The sequence below is a fragment of the Cyanistes caeruleus genome, chromosome 2 (genome assembly GCF_971803275.1).
Source record: "Cyanistes caeruleus chromosome 2, bCyaCae1.hap1.1, whole genome shotgun sequence".
Lineage (NCBI taxonomy): Eukaryota > Metazoa > Chordata > Aves > Passeriformes > Paridae > Cyanistes > Cyanistes caeruleus.
Genome location: NC_141702.1, coordinates 26,687,438 through 26,710,912, shown reverse-complemented (window position 1 = coordinate 26,710,912; position 23,475 = coordinate 26,687,438). Strand labels below are relative to the sequence as shown.

Sequence of the window (23,475 nt, the reverse complement as noted above, 5' to 3'; positions counted from 1 at the left end):
TAGATTATTAAGATGCCAACTTCATAATTAGGTTGTTAGGTTGTAGAATGTCTCCCTTCCTTTCCATACTGCATAGTTTCCATAAAGACTTCAAACCCATTCATTCCTGCATCTAGGTTTGATGAAAAGACCTAACTTGGAAAAAAATGTTGAGCCAAAGCTGCTAGATATGTACCACGTCTTTCATCTTTGTAGCCTAGTCTTTCAGGGATTGATCTATATGCTTGCTTAATATAATTTGACGAAAACCTTTATGTCTAGTTTTATAAACTCTCAATGTTAACCTTTGACATAAGAAAACTAATATCATTTTTCAGGTTCACATCTGAATCCTTGAAGAATGCAAAAAATTATCCTATATCTTTGCTACTACTACCATAATAAGAAATTGAGTGTGTGAAGAAGAAAAATGTCTTTATATCCTTACATATCTCAAAATTCTATTCACAGATTCTAGTTATGCTCACTACTATGGTGATTCTTACCTGGAATTTCAAGGCTTACAGTTGAATATGCAAAATTTCATCCACCTGGAATTTAAGACATATAATCCTCATGGACTTCTCCTAAATATTGAACAGAAGCCAGAAACAACAACACGTTTTTTAATTCGGCTTGTCATCAATAATGGTACTTTGCAGGTAAGGGGTCAAAATCTCCCACTGAAAGAAAATTAAATAAAAGTTAGAATCTGTAAAAATGTTAATATTTTTTTTCTTTTCTTGCTGTAGAAGATAGGAAATAAAGCTACTGAGATTCTTGACATCATCAGTATTTTAAGGAAAATAACTTGCTGTCTGTTATGTCCAATTCTTGACTAATCTGATCAACATGACTCACAAGAGTACACATAAAAACACAAAACCAAAAAAATGTAGGCTTTGTCTTTACATGTGGTACAAACTAAGTTATTGTATTTTATACCTAAACTAAGTGAACTCCCTCACACTGAACTTCATTAAAATTGTCATAGGGAGGGTTTATGACATAGGTATAGGAATTTAGTGAATTTTCATAGAAAAATTTACCATATTGGGGAATAGAGTGTGTCTTTTTTTACCATGTATCTCTAAGTAGAAATCTTTCACTTCATCTGTTATTTAAATCACAGTTCCATAGGATCAGGAGGAAAAAAAAATACCCTACATTTCTTTAGTTTTTGTGGACAGATTAACTAGGAACATATTTGTTTATAAACTTTAAAGAGTAAAGTGTGTATCATGGGATATCTTTACCTTCAACAAGTTATTCCATCTTTTCTGAGGAAGAGATAAAGCTAGAGCTTTATGAAGAGGGAGGCAGATGCTAAATAGGCTATAAAAAGATATGAAAAGAAAAGCTACTTTTCTTGTAACTTATCTCCCATTTTCCTGCTAAAATTTTCCCAAAGTACCTGTAATTATATTCTTTTGTAAGAACTGTGAAATGTTTGTTAGAAACAGCACTTTTGTATTCTATTTGCCTTCATGTTTAAACAGATATATAAACTGAAGATAAACGGAAAAGGAGAAATTACCTCTTACTTTATTTTGTTATGTTGTGATTTTTTATCTTTTATTATATTGTGACTATCTTTGTCCAGAAAAAAAATGAGATTAGTCATGGGCAGTAATTTATCCAAGGTTTAGAAAATGCTTATGGCTTTAAGTTCATCTTAACTTGTATTCATGGTAAAGTAATGATGCAGAAAAATATTTTTCTAACATATCATAAGCATCATAAAATATGAAAGTACTTTAATTGACACAAATCTATTCAGAGATCCCAGTGTGCCATGTTAAAACTAATTGAATTCACTTAGTCATTCACAAAGCTGGTCAATTAAATGTAGATTTAAGGCCCAATGAACAAATGGTTCTAAGCTCACAGTCAAGCTACAATTACAAGTAGACAAACCATGAAATCAAGTGCTTGTTCACATTAGTATAGGAAATTAAATGGTGCTCCAAAATGCTCAAGCCTGCATGCTACATTGCGTGTTTGGAAGTGTAAGGAAGCCATAAAATGGTAAGTAAAATTCACCAGTGGGCAGTGTTAATTTCAGATGGGTTGCAGATGGTCAACTTCTTTGCAAATCAGACCCATAATGTCTGATTGTACAACACACAAAGATTAAAGCATTTTCATTCAGGTTAGGAAGCATATATGTATTCTTGTATATTTCTGGTACGATAGGCTTCCTTATTCAGAACTTTTAATGAGACATTCACTTTCCTTGATACACATGATATCCTTCAGGTTTTTGAAACCATTAGTTATTTTGAAATTCAACTGTCTATGCTTGAAACTGTTTAATTATTAGAAATAACGTAATTAAAACCTTTTCCCACTCTGTAGTACCAGTATTTCTGTGATGAAGCAGCAGAAGTCAAAAACATCACTACCACAGCTAGGGTGGACGATGGACACTGGTATAGTGTGCAAATTAGGTAAGTTTACTGTTGTCTGTTTTTATCATTGTTTCAAAGATCATAGAGATTGATCATAGAAATTACTGTTAGTAAATTCCACAGATATTATATCTCATTAACTATGATACCTGAACATTTACAGTAAAATCGTGTTATGGCAGTCTGGGCCACAACACATCCTTGGAAAGAATGTTAATAACTACAGTTGGACAGTGCTCATCACATCCCTGATGTGCTTAGTGGAAATAAATTGATTCTCATTGGAATCATTTACTGTAGAAAACACAAACATTCCGCCAGGGAAGATGTTGTGCAGTAGCTCCAAGCTACTCAGTCCTGGAAATAGTTGAATTTCCAACAATGAGAGCGTGACTTATAGAAAAATCTTGGAAAGTAAATAGATTGGCAGAAGCAGCACCATGACTTCCATTGCTGTCACTGACTTGCAATTCATAATAGGGTATATTATTCCTGTAAAAGTAACAACACTTGCAACTGAATGAGAATAAAATGAAAATAAAATTAGGAAAATGAGGTAGGTAGGAAGCTTTCCATAGTCTTTGTACATAGATATATCTAATACCTGTGCTCATAGAATCCACAGTCTTGGAAGTGGAAGCTTTGTGTTCACTTTATAGGAAAGTAAGGCACCTAGTGTGCTCTCTGAGTGCCAAGTTTCTATTAGGTAGCTTAAAATAGGTCCAGTCATCTTGTCCAGCAAGAAGAAAGCAAGCTAGCTGTCTGCTTGTCTCAGGAGTAAGTTACTCTTTTAAAAGCTTGTGGAGGAGTGTAGAAGGAACAAAAACCTTTTATTGGAATAGACCTTTTATAGCTATATCTGTCCAAGAATTGTTAAATGAAGAACTTTTTCAGGACAACACTGTTCCCCTTTCCTTCCATGGGAAATAGAGTGGAGTGTGTATCCATTGCACTGTACCTTGCTGCCTCAGATGTGGCAGTCAGTACTCAGTGTGGAGAAGCAGTTTGATACTGCATTTCAGTTTCCATCACTATCATAATTTTTCCAGCAAGTTAAACCACACTCCTGGTCTGGACCACTAAGTAACATTCACAAATTAATGAAAGGAGAAAAAGTCAGTAATCCACTGCAGCTGTGCTTATCAGCCAAAAAGGAACACCATAAACCAAGCCACACTAGTGGAAGCTAAAAAGCAAGTGTAAGCTTCTCTGTGACCAGAAGAAATGGAGCACAGTGTCTCTATGACACTGATAAAAGTGAGATTTTCGAAAAACTAATAATATACAGAATTCTGTTTGTCTCCTGGTTATGACTCCCTCTCCATATCAAAATAGAGAAAGCAAATTGGAAGACAGTTTTTAGAGAAGAGATATAAAGATGATAAAATCATTAAGCAGGTTCTATATGAATAGAGACTAAACACTCAGGTACTCTGCAAGCCCATTAAAGACACCTAAGAGAGGATCCAAATGACAAATCCCAAGTGACACAGAAAGGGGAAGAGTGGAGGCATAAAATTTCTAGTTACTTAGATAATTTAAATCCATTAGAATTCAACTGTTATTCCTTTGTTTTTCATTTTAAGCAAGATTAAGATCCTGAAGATAGCCAAAGTATGAATACCTGAACCCTCAGTAATGTGGAAGTCTTCACAAAAACAGCCTTTTGCCTGACACTGAAGCATTCAAACTGCCATGTCATTGCCATCCCTCAGAGATCCACTAATTACCATGATGCTAATACACTTATTCTCTGCATGTTCCCCCTACTCCAGCAAGCAGAAATTAACATGAGTCTCGAAATCAGCCCATGACAATAGCCCATGACAAAAGAAAACCAACCTATTCTCTATATTTTGCTTTTCCTTTAGAGTCTAAAAAGAAAGAAACTTTATTTCATTTGCAGGAATTTTTTTCAGGACAGCTCACGAAATGGGCCACTCTTGTTTTTCCTGCTGAAAAAGAAGGCATGCATACCATTTATGGGATTCAGGCTAGTTACAGAACAATGAATAATTAAACATTGTAATCACTTTAGAAGACTGGAAATAGTTCTGAGCATTGTTTTAAGATGGCATTCTGCAGATGACACCAAGTCTTGTGAGAGTGTTGATTCACTGGAGGGTAAGAAAACTCTGCAGAGGGATCTGTGCAGACAAAATCAATGGATCAAGGCCAATTATGTGAGTCTTATGAGAAGTGTCTGAGGGACCTGGGGCCATTTAGCTGGGAGAAAAAGAGGCTGCAGTGAGACCTTATAGCTCCCTACAACTCCCTGAAGTTGGCTATAGTGAGGTGGGGTCAGTCTCCCCTCAACTAACAAGAAATCAGACAAGAGGAAATGGACTCAAGTTGAATTGGGGGAAATTTAGATTGGATATTTGAAAAAAAATCTTCAAAGAAAGGATTGTAAAACACTGAAAGAGGCTGCACAGGGAAGTGGCTGAATCACCATCGCTGGAGATATTTAAAAATCCTGTAGACATAGCAGTTAAGGTTATGGTTTAGCTTGGCAGTGCTGGTTTAACAGCTGATGGTCTTAAGTATCTTTTCCAACCTAAACAATTCTGTGATTCTATGATTTTAAAATTCAAAATCTTAGTGATGGAGATGTTATATGTCAGAAAGACTTGGAGTTGCTTCTCACTGTCATCTCATACATTTTCACATGTGCTTTAGTTAATTATGAAGTATATATCCTGTATATATATATATGCCTTTTTTTCCTTTATTGGCAATTAAATATATATTTCTGACAGTTAAGTTTGATAGAGTCAGTCTTGAAATATGTGTTAATTGTTTTATATATTTACTATTTAATTTAATCAACTGCAGTGTAATATGGCATAATAAAGTAACTTTCATGAAAAATTACTGTAACTTTTTCAGCAGCTTTCTAGAGGCTTGCAAACATTTAATCTTCTCAGAAATGATTTTCAGTGAGGTAAATAAGTTTTTAACAATGGTATCAGGGAAACCAATGAAGTTAAATTGGAATGCAGGAGATACTGCATATTGTAGCACAGTGTACAGGCACACAGGTTTTTCTTTGTTGTGCGTGTGTTAAACATTATGAAGAGACATTGTGGACAATAACAATAAAAAAATAAAGAAAATGGTAATTATTTTTTTTATTTTATTTAATGTAATCCTAATTGTTTGGAGCTCTTTTGATGTACTCCTGTGATAGAAAGGATTTTGTCTTTTCACTTCAGGAAAAGCAGTGCATTTCAGCTACTGAAGATAAGCCATCTTCAAAGAGCATGCTGTGTCTACAAAATCATATTAAATGGAAATAGACTTAAAAGTAGTGAGTGCTGTTTAATACAAGTTTAAATACAGTGAAAAATAGATAGTGATAGTAGCTTCCTTTTCTGCTTACAGGAGATTTTACTGCTTTCTTTATACCACAGAAATAATTCCTTGTGTGAATAAAAGGAATGTCATACCATCTAATATTTGCAAATAAATGTGCATATGACCGTCAGACAATGTCCTTTATCTAGTTCTCATGGTTCACCATGATATTCATGCTGAAGGAAAAGTAGCAGCATTGCTGAAGTACATTTTTCATTATGATGGGATATTGTGACTACAAACACTGTAATAATTTAATAAATTTTGGTACAATATAAGAACTGTATTTGCCTCAAAATCAGGCATACCTTGGATGATTTGGGTTAGGATATAACTTTTTGCATCAGATTAGTCTAATTTGTATTATTGGCTGCTAAAACCAACTTGTTGCCAAGATTTGCCTCATAGCAGTGACTGAGAGTTCCATTTCATGAACTCATGAGCGTTCATTTCATAAACTACTGTAGTAGTGTACTAAGTCTGTTAATGAAATTTCATTGCAGCTGTTTCACTCATTTCTGATTGTTTTGGTTTTCTTAAGAATGTTACCAGGGAAGTGAGTGAGCTACAGTGAAAAATGGATATGGGCAATATCGCATAGGGATTGGGTTACTGCAGGATATTATGAAGGGAAGGAAATGTTAGACTCGAGCACTGGAAGGTTTACATGTTTGATTTTGTAGTGAAGATACAGTTTTCTTACTGTCAATGCAGGGGATATTCTATCACAACCTTCTCATTCCAGCCTTTATAAACTGCCTCCATTAACTGCTTTAAGATTTTTCTTCTTCAATCTCTGTCGTTCAGAACAAGTTCATAAAATAATATGTATTTCAGAAACAAACCAAACTGCAGAAGTAATATTAGAAATTTGCCTTATCTTAGCCCAATAGCTTCCATTTCAGTACTCATAAAAATAGTTTACACAATTATATGAAAATTATTTATATTTTAATTTTAGTCTCAGATCATAATTGTCAATTGCTTTAGCAAATTTCTCCACTTACAAATTGATTATGCAATAGATGTCATAAATTCAACTTCATTCTTTAATATGAGTCTATCCATGGAATTTTTTTTTTATTATCTGATATCATTAGGATTAAAATCTGGTGTAGGTGTTCCATCAGAAACTGATTGCAAAATCTGGCAATTGCTTTTCAAAGACTGTTTTATTCCTCTAACACCTATTGTTTGTAATTTGTGCTTTGCACTATTTACCTATAGGACTTTTGATGATTGATTGTCTTGCTTTTGAGATGTAAAAGTTTACTGATTCCTTTAGTCAGAGAAATATATTTCTAATCATGCCGTAATGCAACATATGCTCACTCAGGAGCTTTTAGATTGCTTGGTTTTGACAGCTTTTTATGAGGGTCTGAGATAATCCATATGCTGCAAAGTATGCTGTATTTATTATCCTTCACAACATGCTACAAACCTCATATTTTCCCTAGGGCTTTTAGGCAGGTAAGATAAGAATATGATAGATAAAGTGGGTAGCAAATCCTACCTAGATGCTTCTCTGTTTTGTTTGTCTTTGTTGTTTTTTTTTTCACTTTTATTGTAAATCCCTATTTTTTTTATCACAAAGGTGCAGGACTTTGACCTTTATTTTTAGCATAACAGCATATGGGTGAAGAAATTCATCTGTTGTTTCATGTACCATGTAAATGTCACATACTCTGCTTAATGAAAACATGCTTAATGGTCCATATCCTCAAAAACCAGTGTAAGTCAAAAGATATTATAACCAATTGCTGCTGTTTAGTTAGAGAACTGTATTCAATATTTATAAAACACAGTAAGAAATATATTCTTGATATAAAATACCTTCAGGACCTTTTAATTTTCTTTGCCTCTCCCAAGAAAGCTGTCAATGGACTTGCATCAGCTGCAGGAAGTTAAGTACTTGGACCCAGCAGGGTCCTGTTTTATATTTGTTACCAACACAAAATATTTAGGAAGTTGCTCTAAACTGGCCACTGATAGGGTCCTCACAAACATGTGGCTTTCTTGGCCACAGCTGTGTTGGTCTTTTATTTTAGTCCCTCCTAAAGTGCATAGTGTAAAACTAGGGGTGAATGAAATACAAGTGCTGAATTATCTAATAATTTCTAATTTTTATATGGTCTGAAACTTTTCCCAGATCAGTGGAGCTTACTTGGAAAAAGTACAGGTTATTATACTTAGTCCAATTTATTTATGATGTAGTAACACTGGTAATAAAATGACATTTGTATTTTCTTAATTTCACTGTATGTTAAGTCCTAAGTAGGTTATATCTGCTGCTTGATGTCCAATATACATTGCAGAGATGCTTAGTCACTGAAAACAAACTGGTTTGAGAATATACTTTAGAAATACAGCATTTTCATTTAATAGGGAATGAAAATAATTAAATCATTGGAAATATTGATACTGATGTCAAGACCTGGATTTGTAAAGTGGAAAATAGGAGTGAGTTGATCATGAGGTATGAAGAAAATTAGAAGGATTCTTTTTAAAATTTGGTTTGGGATTTTGGGCGAAGATATTTAGCATCAAATACATATGGTAGCTATCACACAGATAAGCAGGAAAAATGAACAGTATCTCCTAAAATGGTATTATGAAATACTTCTGGAAAAAAAAGATAGATTGGAAAAATGAAAAAACATAGATTGACTATTGTCACAAGTAGCTCAAAAAGTGGACAATTAATTTCTGGGGGCTGAAGATTTCTGTTACACGGTGACACTATTACTGCCCGCTAGCAGAGCATGACAGTACCACAGAAATGGTAATGCTGGGTTGAACAACAGAATCAAAGGAGATTCTGATTTATGAACTGTGAAATTGAAGCCAAATAAGAATCAAAAAACACTAAATGGAAAAGTTTTGAAATCTTGCTAGTCAGAATACATTTGTTTTCCAGTTCATTCTGCTAATGTGCACAGTAGTTTTAGAGAGAGTTCATTTGATTTTAATCTTTTCACAGATAAGTAAAGGAGGAACCAAGCCAATAATATTCCCTCCTGTGTCTAATTTTAATTTTTACTTTATCTTGTAAATACTTCAAAATTTAAATGTACTTTAATGTATCTTTCTATTTGGGAGCTGGGGTTGTTTAGCTGGAAGAAAAGGAGGTTCAGGGGAGACCATGTTTCTCTCTATAACTATCTGAAAGGAGATTGTAGCCAGCTGGTGGTCAGTCCTTTCTCCCAAGTAATGAAGGGAAATGGCCTCAAGTTGCACCAGGGGAGGTTTAGGTTGGATATTAGGAAAAATTTCTTCACAGTATTGGAAAAAGCTGCCCAAAAAAGTGGTTGTCAATGGAGGTATTTTTTAAAAATTTAGAGGTGGCACTTAGGGAGATAGTTCAGTGATGAACTTTGCAATATTAGGTTAATGGTTTGACTATGTGATCTTAAAGGTTTTTCCAGTTTTAATTATTGTATTATTCTATGATAATTCTCCCTTTTTAATGACTTAAGAGTACTATGGAAATAATGATTCTGTAGATGCTAGAGAGCAATAACAGCATCTCAATAAAAAACACAGATAAGAAAACTGATTCATAGATAGGTTGAATAGGAGAATGCACTTATTATATCTGCTGCTGAACAATTATTAAGGAAAGAGATATACCATCTGTGAATTTATATTTACCCAGTTTCCTTTGTGAATAAGCATAGATTCATGTAGCTGACAATCATTTTTGTGCACAAATACCAGAAATAAGTTTCAAGTACAGTGTATCACTGCAGTGATGTTCTATTAATCTTAGATATTTTTAAAATACCAGTTAGGCTGAATTATTTTTTAAAAAAAAACTTCTTAAACTTCAATAGTAGAACTATTGTACCACAATTAATGGTTTTATTGTTCTTTGAAGTATCTTTTTAATTCTAGATTCAGAAATTATTTGGGTTTTTTTTCCTTAAAAGAAATTGCCTTTCTTGGACTATATTTATTGCAAAAAGCAAAGAAACAACTTGCCTCTTTTACTGACTGCTGCATGTCACCAAATGCCATATTTGCTAGAGATATTGTCTAAACAATTTATGTATTTGCTGGAGGCTTTTCCTCAGGACATGTCTTTAGATGGTTCTCTGTTTAAGAGTACTTAAATCATGTTCTATCCCATGTGATCTATACAACAGTTCTTAACTCTATTGTACACATTGTTAATTATACAGAACATTCAAAACTTTTTTTTTACCAGAATAACTCAAATTGCTATTTTTTTAAAACAAAGTAGTAACATTATCAATCGTCTTTTTAAATAAATTTTAATTTATTTTTTTTTCCTTATGCAAAGTAATAGAATGTAATAGTATTGTAATTCTGAATGGATTTTGGTTTTAGGAAAGCAGACCTAATATATATAATACACACAATCTAGTATTTCCTTTTATACACTTAAATGCACTGTGGTCTTTGATTTTGTAATCAAAATGATTTTAAGAACTCAGGTTTTCACATGTGGTATCAATATATTTTATATAATATGTGCATATCAATAAGGAGTAAATATATTAGCTATCACAAAGGAAGCTTAGTGGAAAAAATACAGGGTAGGTTTTAAAAAATATTTTATAGAACTTATTTTTCTCTCTGTGGATGAAGTATGACATGATTTGGACACAGCAGCATAAGGTAACATAAGCTACCATTTTTATATAAGTTAAAATTTCTGAAATTTCTTGGACTTAGATTTTTAGGCCAGAAGACAACATTTATTTGACCACCAAGGGACCACTAGTTTAACCTTTTCTATATCTTAAATATCAATATTTTGTTTTAAATCTATGAAAAACATAGACTTCAGTTAAATCAAACCCTTCTATTAAATATTTTCCTAAGATGCACTTCACTGTGGTCACCTCTTCCTAAACCCACAGCATTGGTGGGCATTTTACATATAGAGATCATGCTGTCTGACAAACCCCAGCCAGTACTTCAGTAAAAAACTGAAAATAGAATGTGGGTAAAGATTTCCTTCTGACCCTGCTAACACTGTGTCGCAGGTATTGAGGTGATGCTCAGGACTGAGCCAGAGTGCAGACATGTAAGAGGTGTAGTTCACACTCACCTCAAAGATCTTTTTGTCTGATAGATATCCTTTCACCACTCTGTTATTTGAGACATGTCCAGAAAATGGAGAAATGAAATTAATTAGCCAGTTCTGTAGTGGGAGAATGCTGTTAGGCATTCACATTGCATCCAGAAACCTGAGGGCATAATTTTTTATTAAAGTCATCATGCTGTAGCAGATATGAGGTAGCATGAGTATTTGAAAGATGATGCAAGTGATCCTTTTCTCTACTGAATAAAGCAGGATATGCAGAGAACAGGACAAGCAGTATAGCAGTCTTGTTTACTCAGACAGTGCTATGTGAATTCTGTACACCATAACACCTAGTTAGCAAGAAGGAAACTGGCTTTCTACTTTATCCCACATGAATCCCTTCCAGTCAGAGTTATCTGGAGGCAGGGAGGCTGCACCTCTTCTGAAAGCAAATAAGCTTTTTCTCCCTGAAGGGCAGGATGGAACTTGCAGAGAGTCTGCAGCAACAGCACAGACAGAAAATAGTGAAAAAAAAAGAAGACAGTGTCTGCCTGCTATAGGTGGCAAGAGCTAAGGTGAGCCTTGTAATGCCATGGAAGGAAGGAGATTTTGTTTAGGATCAACTGTATCTAGTAGAAAATTTATTTCAAGCTAGAGAATAAATTTGCTTTCAAGGCATTTATTTAATCACGCTTATTGCCACATTTTCATTATTAAAAAAATTTAACATTTAAAAATCTAATTATCTTGTGTGCTAAATGAAGTCTATCCTTAAAGAAGGGGCTCATGTCTTTTTGGATAAATTACTCTAACAAAAGGGAGACAATTCAGAATATCTTCAGAGGGACATTTTTGGCCTCAAAAAGCTTGATTGTTTTTTCCACATTTAAACCACTTCATTCTTCTTTCTTTTTTGGCTACTGACCCATGCTGCCAGGGCTCATGTAGGGTCTTTTGACTAAGCTGCCATTCAAATCACATCTGTAGCTATTTAAGATGTCAGTGAGATTATCCAGGCTCCACAATATCTACTGTATCTATTCACAGCCCTCTACTATCTTCAGAATTCCTTTAAAACATTAACTTGAAGTTTTTCTTCTTAAAATGGTCAATTTAACTTTCTTTCAGAAACAAAATTTCTGTCAGTTAATAATCATGGGGTTGTGCTGCTGATGCCACAGCTCATTTTGAACTGTGTAGGAAAGATCTCGGTTCTGCATTGCCAGACATAGCAGCATACCTTTTGCTATTCCAAAGTCACTACAGCAATTACTTTCCTCATTCAGCAAGAACTAAGATTTTAAAGAGAAAGGAATAGCTGAAATGGATAAAACCTAGAAAGTATGTCAGACAAACTTGACATTAATATTTTTTGTATCTTGCATTTATTTTCCAGAAATTGAGAATAGTGAAAGCAGATTTTCTGCTTACATAGATGTCCGACTACAGGAATAGCAAACCCACCCTGCACTGATCAAGTCTTCTACTAAAACAAAGTAGTTTCAAACTTAGTGCACTTTTTTTCAGCTAAGTAATATTCTTTTGATTTGCATCATGAATGAAACATCAATGAAATGTTAAAAAAAAAAATTCTAATTTAAATCAAAACCCATTATGAAATCAAAGCTTAAGGCGTTTTACAAATTTTTTAATTTTTCAGAGTGGTTATTTTTCAAAAACTTCTTATGAGTCAACAGAGAATAAGCAACTGCCTTTTCCTACTAATGACATTGAATGCAATAGATTTAATTATACTTAATTGATCCTAATAACAGTTAACAGTGATTTAATCCACCAATTAGTTTGATACAAACTGTTGTTTTACAGCCTCTTTAAGATAAAAGCTTACTTAGTCATGCTACATCTTGGGCACGAGTCACATTCTACATATTCTCAGAACTCTACCTTAAAGCAGACACTCAGACATTAAAATTTAGTATCATGCAAGTGAAAAATCTGTGGTATATTATGATGTGCTCTTCCTCAGGTTGTTTAACTAAAAAACATGCTAAAAATGTTTCTGTCATAGCTAATTTATTTTGCTTTGCATCTCAAAAGAGATCAATAATGTCAGTTATAAGAATTAAAAGTTTCGACTTTGGAAGCAGATTATCACAGGGACAGAAACATAAAAACAGTAAAATAGGACTAATAGCAGGCCAATGACAATACATTGGGCTTTGTTCTGTATTATTTTCTATGGAACATCAAAGAGTACTTATGGATATGAAAACTGGGTTCAGTGGCTGTATTGGCCACGTCACAAGCACAGAATTTATATTAAGGAGAGCACAGCTAGGGTATAGAGATCAGAAACAACCTTGGCCTGCAGAATTGAATTCCTGCAATGTTACAATTTATTAATTAAAAACAGTCTTTAAGGTTCACTTAAAATTACAGTGTTGCAAGTCTAAATTCAGCTCTAAACTTTCTGCTGTCTGAATACTTGAATACAGTACTCTCATTTGAGCCAAACTTTTCCTGAAGTGACACTTACATCTACATCAACTTTAAATGTTTAAATAAGTTTAAATAAGCATATTATTTTCTAAGTTTAATTCTGTAAGTAGTATCTATGATTGGTATGATGCAAGCAGCAAAAAACTAGAAGCAAAAAACTGCAAAGACAGAAAGGGCCAGAGGCATAGATTTATTTTTTATTTTTTTTCTTTAGCTATATCTATAGTAATAAATTAAACTAAAATCTGAAGGCTAGTCTCTGGACTGAGGCCAACTGGCAGGTCTGAGGTCATGTCTATAAAAGCTTTTATGGTAAAATATTTTGATAAGGTGAGTTTGAAATGATTCCTGAATTGCACTAACCGGTGAACTTTTTAAGTTTCAGAATTGAAGATAATATCTAACTTCCATAGTAACTGTAACAGAAACAGTGATGACTTTGTAAATATATGGATTATTCCACATCAGGATTTGAACTTAAGTCGTGGACCTTAGTGTAGTAGTGTAAGAGTAACATCTGTGAAAAGGAGGTACTATATTCCTCCCTTCCTTGTATTATTAGAAAAGTTTGCATCATTAGCTTCATTGTTCTTATTTACTTACCTAAATCACAGTTAAGTCGAAGACCAGACTGTCACTGTTGGACACTAAATGAATCACACGGACGTAGTTCAAGGTGTGGTGAAAGAAAAAGCAAACATTATTTGTCCTTTCAGTATTTATAGATTTCTGACCATGACCAGGGATTGGATAGTCAGGTTAACACCTTCCCAACTGCACTGGCTGTGAGAGACGTCCATCAAAAGGCACATCTTTAATGGAAAGTATAAACACCTATGTTTATAGTTACTTTCCTGGGAAAGTGGCTAGAACTTGTAGAAAAATAATATCGAGGGCCTGATTCTCAGGGAGACACAGACCAAGGAATCAGCTTCAGGCCCAGGAAATACACTGTCAGAGAAATGAGAAAAAATATATAGTTGACTTATTTGTTCATCTGTAACACGGAAGTGTGTGCTCACCTGCTGAACAGTACTCAGGGCAAAGTCAGCACCAACATGAGATGAGAGCAGTCTAAAATTAGGCATTTTACTGCAGAATGAAAATGTAATGACTGTGAGTGAACTGGTATATATTCTAGCTAGATAAATCGACTGCAGGTAATAAGATATTATGCCCTATTCTGTAAATGCTATTAATATGGAATTGCTGGGGTTTTCTTTGCTGAAGGAAGGTGTCTTAGGACTGTAGAATTATAGGGTATTTTGGCCAGAAGAGACTTCAGGAGGTCTTTAGTCTAACCTCCTGCTCAAAGCATGGGCAACCAAGGTCAGAACAGGTTGCTCAGTGCTTTATTCAGTCAGATTTTGTAAACCTCCAACACTGAAACCTGCAAAACTTTCTGAGTAGAGAGGTCCAGATGTGCCATTCCTAAAGTTGTCTCAGACACCCTTGAAAAGCCATGAAGGTTTCAAAACCAGTTCTAGGTCAAAATTGATCCGACCTTTTAAATGTGCATTAAGAAAAAGTTTCTCTTGATTGTAGTGACAGTAAGTTTATTGTTTTGTTGTAATTTTACAAAAATAAACATTCTACTGCAAGGAACAGTTTGAGTATGAAACCAGAAAATGTAAGCCTCCAGACACTGAGTGAAAAATAAGCTGTCTTTTTTTAAGCTAATAAATCTATAAATAATAACTAAATATAATGACAGTGAAATATGTTCTGAACTTTAATTAAACAATTGTCTTCAATACAACTGGGGAAAATAGGGATTATTTGCTTTATAATATATGATAATAAAACCTCTACTTCTTGTGGTTCACAACTCATATTTGGTATAGAGGTTTTAAATATCTTGTTGCTTTTGTTTAACAGACTGAATGATAGTATTACAGTCTAAACAGTTCAATGGTATTAGTGAATTATTTATTGTTGTTAAGCATGGCTACATTCAAAGGCAATTTCTAGAAACACGTGAAAGTTTCATTCTTGTTTCTAGACAAGATTGATTGAACCCTAGAACAAAAGATTTCCCTTTTCTATAAGAATAAAACAGGCTAAAGAATTTTTATTCCCAGCCAGACTGCACAACATGACTGACACAATATTTTTTCTGAACATCCCCCTTTCCCTCCTCCTCTTCTACCATTTGTTTTGTTGCTTTTTTACCATTTTATGGTAATGCTAAAAATTAATCATCACTGAAAAATGTTAGAAGGTAAAGACATTATGTAAAAGGACTTGGATTTCATACAGACATTGCCATGTTATATCAATAGTTATCAAATTATTGTCTGACCTTTCCGTCCTTCTAACCTGCAAGGCATTGAGCAATGGGTTTAGTACTGTTTAGACAGAATTCATCTTCAGGTTATAATTAATTCGCCAGTATTTAATCACTACATTTGTGTGATTACAAATGAGGAAACTGTGAACTATTACTGCTAGCTTGGACTGAGGCACAATTACTGGTAGCTTACCCAGCAAAAGTGCTTGAGAGTTGCTGTATGCATTTCCACATTTATAATTATGCAAAAAGCCCTGTCATCTTACTTGACCTTTAAAACACCCAATGTGCTGATTGTAGAAAAACTACTTTAAAAGCCTGATGGAAATTTCATAGAGTGCATATATGACCCAGTGATTGTATCATCAGCAAATGCTAAACAATAATGGTTTAAAGTCATTATTCTAATTTGGCCAGACCCTGCTAGATTCAATCAAACACAATCAGAGGTGCATGGCTGACATTCTAACAAGTTTAGGGCAAAGGCAGCTCATGCTTTGAATTGCATTAACTTGTTTTCTGATACCAAATACTGTGAATTCATTTCAAAATATTCTTTTAATTTATGCACACAAAAATACTTTTACATATCAATCACATAAGCTATTAAGGACAAGCTAAAAAATATGTCTAAAGCAAATGTGAAAAGAACTACATCAATATGGTGTTTGTGTGACAGAAGTACGTACATGATCATGTAACTAGTTACAGCATTAACATCTCAAAACATGTAGAAGAAATAGTAATTAAGAGAAGAATAGATGAGAAGTTGTTTGAGCAGCTGTACCACTTAGCACATCTGTCAAATAGTTGAAAAGAAAAGCCTGAAAGTTCCTCCCAGACCATCTTCCATCTTAAGAATTATGCTGCATTAAAACAAGTCTGATTTAAAATATTTCTGAAATATTGTTATCTTATTATTATACTTTTATTCATGATTACAATATCATTTTATCAGGAAGAAAGGAAATTGTAGATATTTACAAAATCATATTATTTTTTTTCTTTGAAGTCTCACTGCCACTCTTTTCTGTAGAACAGTATATCCAAGATGGCATACTGGGTTCAAACAGTAGTGCAAATTTCTTGATCATTGCATGTAGAGCTACAGAGAATGACTGGCCAGTTACACACATTATCAGCAAACTTCCTTTGTAAGTCAATAATGACTTCTGTGTCTGCTTAGATATACAGGCATTGTATGATATCAAAAAAACATGGTAGGAAAACACATTTACTTCCTTGACTCTAGATCTATTTAGCTCCTTTTCTGCATTCATGATAGCTATTAGTTATCAAGTTTTTTTAAAAAAATAAATATGGGAGAACAAAAAAAATGCCCTGAATCGATCCATTAAGATGCTAGTTTTCAGTCTACAGAATCAAAACCCCAATTTATTTATCTTCTTCATTCTTGATTTTAACACCAACCAAAATTTTTTATTCTCCACCTGAGGTTATTTGCCATAGGATGGACAAGCAATTTTGCATACACAAATATTTATAGGCCTTTCTGTAAATACTTATCACCATGTTTGCCTATTGTTCTGAAAGTATCTCAAAACAGAATTACATGGAAAACATAGAGAACTGTTTGCAAATGTTACTAATGTTATCTCTCCATTGTTTCTGTTAAAAACACCTAGAGGACCTTGTGAAATTTTATGTGAGAATCCATATGTTACCATATGACAGAATGTAGCTATGAAAACTTTTAATTCTCTTTTTTGTAAGAGTTATCAGAAGGTTGTTTTGCATTGTCAGAGACAAACTGAATTCATGCAATACCTACTTGCATCCTACCCAAAATGCTTTTACAGAGCTGTGTGTTGCTGGTTTGTGATTTTGGGGTTTTTTTTGGTTTAAGATTTTTGGGTTTTTGGGGGTTTTTTTATTACAAAGATACTTGAATAGCTTTAAATATAGAGCTGATTAAAGTCTTATTTGTTTCATGTACAGAGAGAAGGATAGGCTGGAAGAAATTTCCCCATGAGAGACTGGTTTAGTTCTGATATTTCCGTCTTGTGCTTTCTTAGATGAAGATAGAGTGATTGCTGCCAGTTGGTTATTGGAATGCAAATGACCTAAACATCATTCAAAAAAATTGAAAGAAACCAAATTGTTTGCTTGATACCTTCTGTTTGTCATTGACAATTTATGGATATTGTTAACAACAACATTTTTCAGAGGGTATGTGAAAGGGGGAGGGAAATGGGAAGGCATATATTAATTTCAGGGCCTAATATTACTGACTTCAGCTTTAGGAATCATGCTTTTGAAGGTAAGTATTACAGATTATTATAGTACCTCTGCACTTTCTAAAATGCAGTTTGTTTTAAATTGCTTATGTGGTTTGTATTTTGTGTGTGTGTTTGTGATGAGAAAGTGGGATATTTAAAATATTTCAATTAAATTGATGTATTTTTTTTTCAAATTAAAATGTCTTCTTGTTATTATTAAAGATTATCTAATTCTTTTTATTCAGTCATTTATGTGCTTTGGCTTTTTTTAGCAATTAAACTGCCTAGATTTACAATATGGCTTCATTTTAATGGAATTTCAAACCCCAAAGACATAGTAACTTACACCTTGTTAAACAGCTTCTTTTATATTTATAGTATTATCTATAATACAAAACAGCTATTTACTTGATTTTCTTTCCTTGTTGGTTTAGTAACAGCCTAATTAATGTGTCAGATAGACAGTAATATAAACAATATATGGAGGTAAAATGTGCCTGTTTCTCAATTTGTGCAGGCAAGGCATGGTACCATGTGAAGCAGAAATGTCAGTCCTGAAGTTATCTTCCAATACAAGTATAACTAGAAATTTCTGGTCCAGCTCTTATTGGCTTGAAACAGGATCTGTATTTGTTGGCGGTTTGCCTCATCCTTATGCAGCAAAACAGGTATTTACTACTACTATTATTACTATTAATAATAATAATATAATTAATATTATTAATATTATTGGGGGTGGTGGTGATTTTTATTTATATTGTATTACTTTTAGGACTGGAATGTTGATGAGATTTAAATCATCCAAAAAATAAAAATTACAGCTTTTTGAGAGTTACATCTAAGGGATGAGTATGGTCCCTTGCAGAGTACTGCTCACGTGTGGTACTTTGGTAAATGAACAAAAAGGACATTATGGTCTGAAGTCATTATCTGAAATTCTGTTCGAAAGTTTTAAATTCAGTTTTTGACATAAGGTGCTGGTGACCTCACTAGTCACATAGCTCCAAGTTGGTCTCTTTCACTTATCCAAAGCCAAACTGTGTTGCTACCTAGACTATTTAACTCCCTTGTCACATTCCCAAATGTGCTTCCAGAATATCAAACTGTTCACCATTACACAATAAAGACTATCTGTGAGTGTTTGTGTTTTCCACGTTGTGAAATTAATTAAACTGTTAACACTGAGTTGGTGTAGTGTGGGTCTCATTTATCTGAACAAGGATATTTGCATTGGTGCCACCTCACAACCATAACAAAGTTAGACTGCAGGGGTTTTTTTTCTCCAGTGCACTGTGAAAACTGGGCTTATGTAGTCCAGTTTTCATTTTTTAAGCCATACTTTTGGGTAGGCTTCACCCTGGGCAATTGATTTAGCCTTTTTATTTCTGTTCCATTCTTCAGTAAGTGAAGGTCATCTCACCACGAGGCAAATAGAATCATTTCAAGCACAGGCATGTTTTTGATACTGCTACTGTAATGCAGCATTTCTAGATTGCTTTCACCTTATAATAAATTTCATAGTAATCAATGATGAGACAGGACTGTTGAAATCCAACTTAAAAGTTCTTGTAAGTATTTTTACATTGTAAAATATTTTGTAAAACGTGCTTCTAAGTAGCTCATACTGACATTAAGAGAACACATCAAGTAGCATTCATAGTTATACAACTTTTCCCTTAATTCAAATGTTCATACACAAACTATACCTTCATCTGGAATATTTTATCCTCAGTTGCATATAGAATTTTATTTACTACAACAATGTATCCATACTAATGAAATACATGAAAATTATATTTTCAACGTTTAAATGGCCTGCCTTCTAGAAGTTAAGAGAAATTTTAGTGTATTTTAGAACAGGTAAAGAAGCAATTTGTTGGAAGGATATAGTTATAGCGTGTATATGAGAATTAATTTTGAGATAAAAATAGCTCTTTACTAGCTAAAGGCCAAATAAAATCCAGAAAAATAAATTTACATTAGGGAAGCTCAAATAGCAATGAAACACATTGGTTTAAAGGTAATTTATTGCTAAAAATGTTGCCTGCATGTGTCGGATTGTCATATCAGCATGGGCTTTCCTTCTTTGACAATGTTGTAGTTCAATTCTATTCTTAATGCAGGATTCATAGGTGAGATGTTGTGGTTTGTGATTGTTATCTAAATTAGGCAATAGATGTGGGACATGTACAAGTGCTCAGGTTGCTGATACTTAACCTCTACTAATACTTGGAAAGCATGTGTTCCTATGACTTCCCCTAAAAGACAAAAATATACCCTCTACTCTCAGTTGCCTCTGTCATTTTCTATTGAAGTTTCTTGCAGCTTTCTTTCTGAGATGACCTCAGCCTTTATTACACTTAATTTTCTTTGCTTATTTGTGATTTTTGTGTTAATATTGATCTTAGTATCTCACTTTGCTTAATTTTTTTAGCTTCAGGGAAGTTCATTTTCCTTGGCTTCCCTGTCGAAGTCTGTAGGTTCCAAGACAAATAAAGTCTGTAAAGGTTGGGTTTTTTTCCTTTTGTCAGGGAATGGAGAACTGCCTGTCCAAGTACTCTTTATGTGGGCTTTTCAACCCCAGCAGTAGGAAACCACTCCAGAAAGTTTCTTTTCCATCAGTTTAGACCCAGGCAGTCAGGTTTCTATTGTAAAACCTTCATCATCCCTGAAACAGAACAGATCTGTTTCTGACCTTCGTCCTGCAGTTTGCTTCAAGGGAGATTTCTGCTCCAGCTGAGACTCAGCTTTTTCTGACAAGTGCTCTGATCGCTCTTGGAGTCAAGTTTGATAATGACCCTTGTGATATCTGCAGTATTCACCTAATAATACATTGTCTTGTTTTAGCTCCTTCTCTCATAGGAGTAGTTCACTGTGATGTTGGTTCTCCTACCTTCCAGTATTGTGGAAGTTTCAGAGAACAGTGACTTCAGACCCCAGACTCCTTCAGTTTCTGACTAACAGGAACTTCTAGCTGTCAGTACCAGAAACTGTTGACATGGGAGTCACGTATAACTGGAATTGGCTCATGTTAAATGATTCATTTCTGGGATAGATTCCTCCTCCTTTAACTTTGATTGAAGTTTGAGATATCCTATAAAGCCCTCAGGGTAAAATATTGTCTCCTCTGATGATTTCCTCTACATTTTCCTAATCAGCTCTGAAATGTCCATGCATTCTTTCCACATATATTTTTTTTTTCCTGTATGCTTATTATTCGGTATTCCTTAGAATCAGAGTGCACTCAACATGTAAGGCAAGGTGCAACAATTCTACTGATTTCTCTCATTTCTGTCACAGTCTCTTCAGGAGATCAGAGCCTTACCCTCAAGCAGTGATGCTTTTAAAATAAAGTCTGTGACATGTGGGGAAGCAGTGGCATAATACCAATAGATTTCTTCACTATTCAGAAGATCTTAGACCTCCCAGATCTCAGTTCTAGTGTCTGTGGTTGGTGGTGAGAAATACTAGAGCAAGATAAAGTTATGGACTGCTTAAGTAAACCAGACATATAAAGTACCATGGATCCAGAAAGACGCTTATAAGTGTGCACCCCTGGATGATGTTATCAAGAGGCACTCTCCATTACCTCTGAGAGCCTGGAGCAACCAGAGGAAGCCCCTGATGACAGGGAAAAAGACAAATGTGATGTTATGTTAATCTTAAAAAAAAGCCAGGAAGGAAGATGGGTAACCATGAGCCAGCCAGGTCAATGGCACAATTATGTTCCTGATACTAATATAGAAACAAATGAAGGACAGGCACATTCTTGGGAGCAACCAGCATGGATTTACCAAAGGGAAACTCTGCCTGACAGTATGCTTACATTCCCTGTTGAGAAGACTGGCTCTGTGGGAAAGGGTAGGGCAGTGGATAGTCCTTACTTCATATCCCAAACAGCTTCACTCCCAACACTTACCTCCTACCTCTGAGTGGCACAGGAGGATGGGAAATGGGGGTTATAGTCAGACCAGTTTGTCTCTGCCACTTCTTCCTCCTACACATCTACAGCTCTCTTAGCTATCCACAGGCCAAAGATGGAAAAAGTGTTTGGCTTGGTATGAATTCTGAAGGATCTGAAGGTGTGGGTAGAAATCAAGGTAGCAGATATGTGCACTGAAACACCTTGAATGAATCCAAATTCAAATTCAAATTCGAGCACTGCAATCTGTTTCATACACAGCAAGAAATTGTTTTTATGACTCTGTAAACTGTCCTTTGCAAAGTTTAGTGGAGTCATCTGACAGTCTAGGAAGCCACTGCTGAACAGCCAGAATGAAAGCTAAACTATAAATAGCTGGCTGGCAGACATCTTGTCCTGATGTCTCACCACAGCAAAAAAAATCCCCTTCAGTTCTGTGCCAGCTTTATTTATTACTTATTTTTATATTCTGTCCTATTTCTTTGATAAGGAATATGATGGGAATAGTTCAGACTTGCCACAGGTAAATGGGAAAATCAGTTAAATTATTAAATAGCATAATCTTTTTAAAACATTGAGGTTTTAAAGCTATTTATGATCACTGTTTTTTAAGACATAAAAATCAACAAGAAAGGGAGAGAAACCAAAATATACACAGAAGAAAACCCCTTTTTGATCAGAAATTGAAAAAGGTATTATTTTTGAAATCTCAATACATGTTTCAGAATAATTAATTTCATGTTAGGTTTTGTAATTGTTATTAGCAATTGCTATTGATAATTGTTTATAATAGCTTTTTCTCTGCAGAGAAGATTGGTACACTCAAAGGGAAATTACAGATTGTTTTCAAATACCTACAGCAGCAGCAGTTGATTGCAGTAATACTGTTATTTCTGCTTCTATAATTGCTTCAGTAATTTATATTTCTAGACTTAATAGTATTTTAGTAGTGAGAATGTGAAATGTCATTATATCTTCACCTTCCTGTTCAAGTCAAGCAGTTCTCTATAATTAAACCTTCAAAATACTAAAACAGGGAAGTTTCAGAAACAAAGAAAGCTTCTATACCAGGAGAGCATTCTTTTAAATAAAGATAAAAGATTAAGGAGAAGGTGTGCAAATACATATGTGAACATCAATATGTTACCAGTGGGGAAATGGCAAGAGATAATTCAGTGATATGCTCAGAATCATAGTGTATTAATGTTGAAACTAAGGTGAGATGGAAATCATTATACATCTAAAGACTCAGACTAGGAGACCACAGTAGTTTAGCAAGCTTGTACTGTAAATGCAAGTGTGTAAAATACACTATGCATATGTAAGAACACATACAGTTTTCCAGTGAAAAAGAGATAATGTGATACTATCATATGTATCATATACTATCATATGTGCAGCTCAGTTTTAAGACGTTCTCAGGTATATACATATGTAGATAAAAATGTCTTAAACATTTTAATAACCAACTGCTAAAACACAAAATTACATTCTTTTTTAATAACTCATCCACAGAATTCAATGGCATTGAGTGAAGAAATGGACCATGTGAAACAGGTGTTACAAAATACAGAATCAGACCCTTAATTTAGAATGATTCAAAAGTAATTTGCTCTCTGCTACAGCTGCTGTGCTTCCATAGACTAACACAACAGTAACCCCTCTGTAACTGTCTAGTTAGAAACAGTTTATGATCTATTTCCCTTGCCAGAGCATTGCAAAGCAGTGGGAGAATTTAGTACAATCTGTGCATAGTGCTTTAG

General features: G+C 34.2%; 1 protein-coding gene across 1 annotated transcript in view; it reads left to right on the top strand.

Annotated features, from left to right (window-relative positions):
* Positions 1-23,475, top strand: part of EYS (EGF-like photoreceptor maintenance factor) — a 454,013-nt gene that overhangs the window by 192,226 nt on the left and 238,312 nt on the right. The window contains exons 13-15 of the mRNA XM_023922426.2: positions 451-641; positions 2,338-2,429; positions 18,308-18,458. Of these exons, the coding sequence (XP_023778194.2) occupies positions 451-641; positions 2,338-2,429; positions 18,308-18,458 (434 nt within the window). The remainder of the gene's footprint in view (positions 1-450; positions 642-2,337; positions 2,430-18,307; positions 18,459-23,475) is intronic.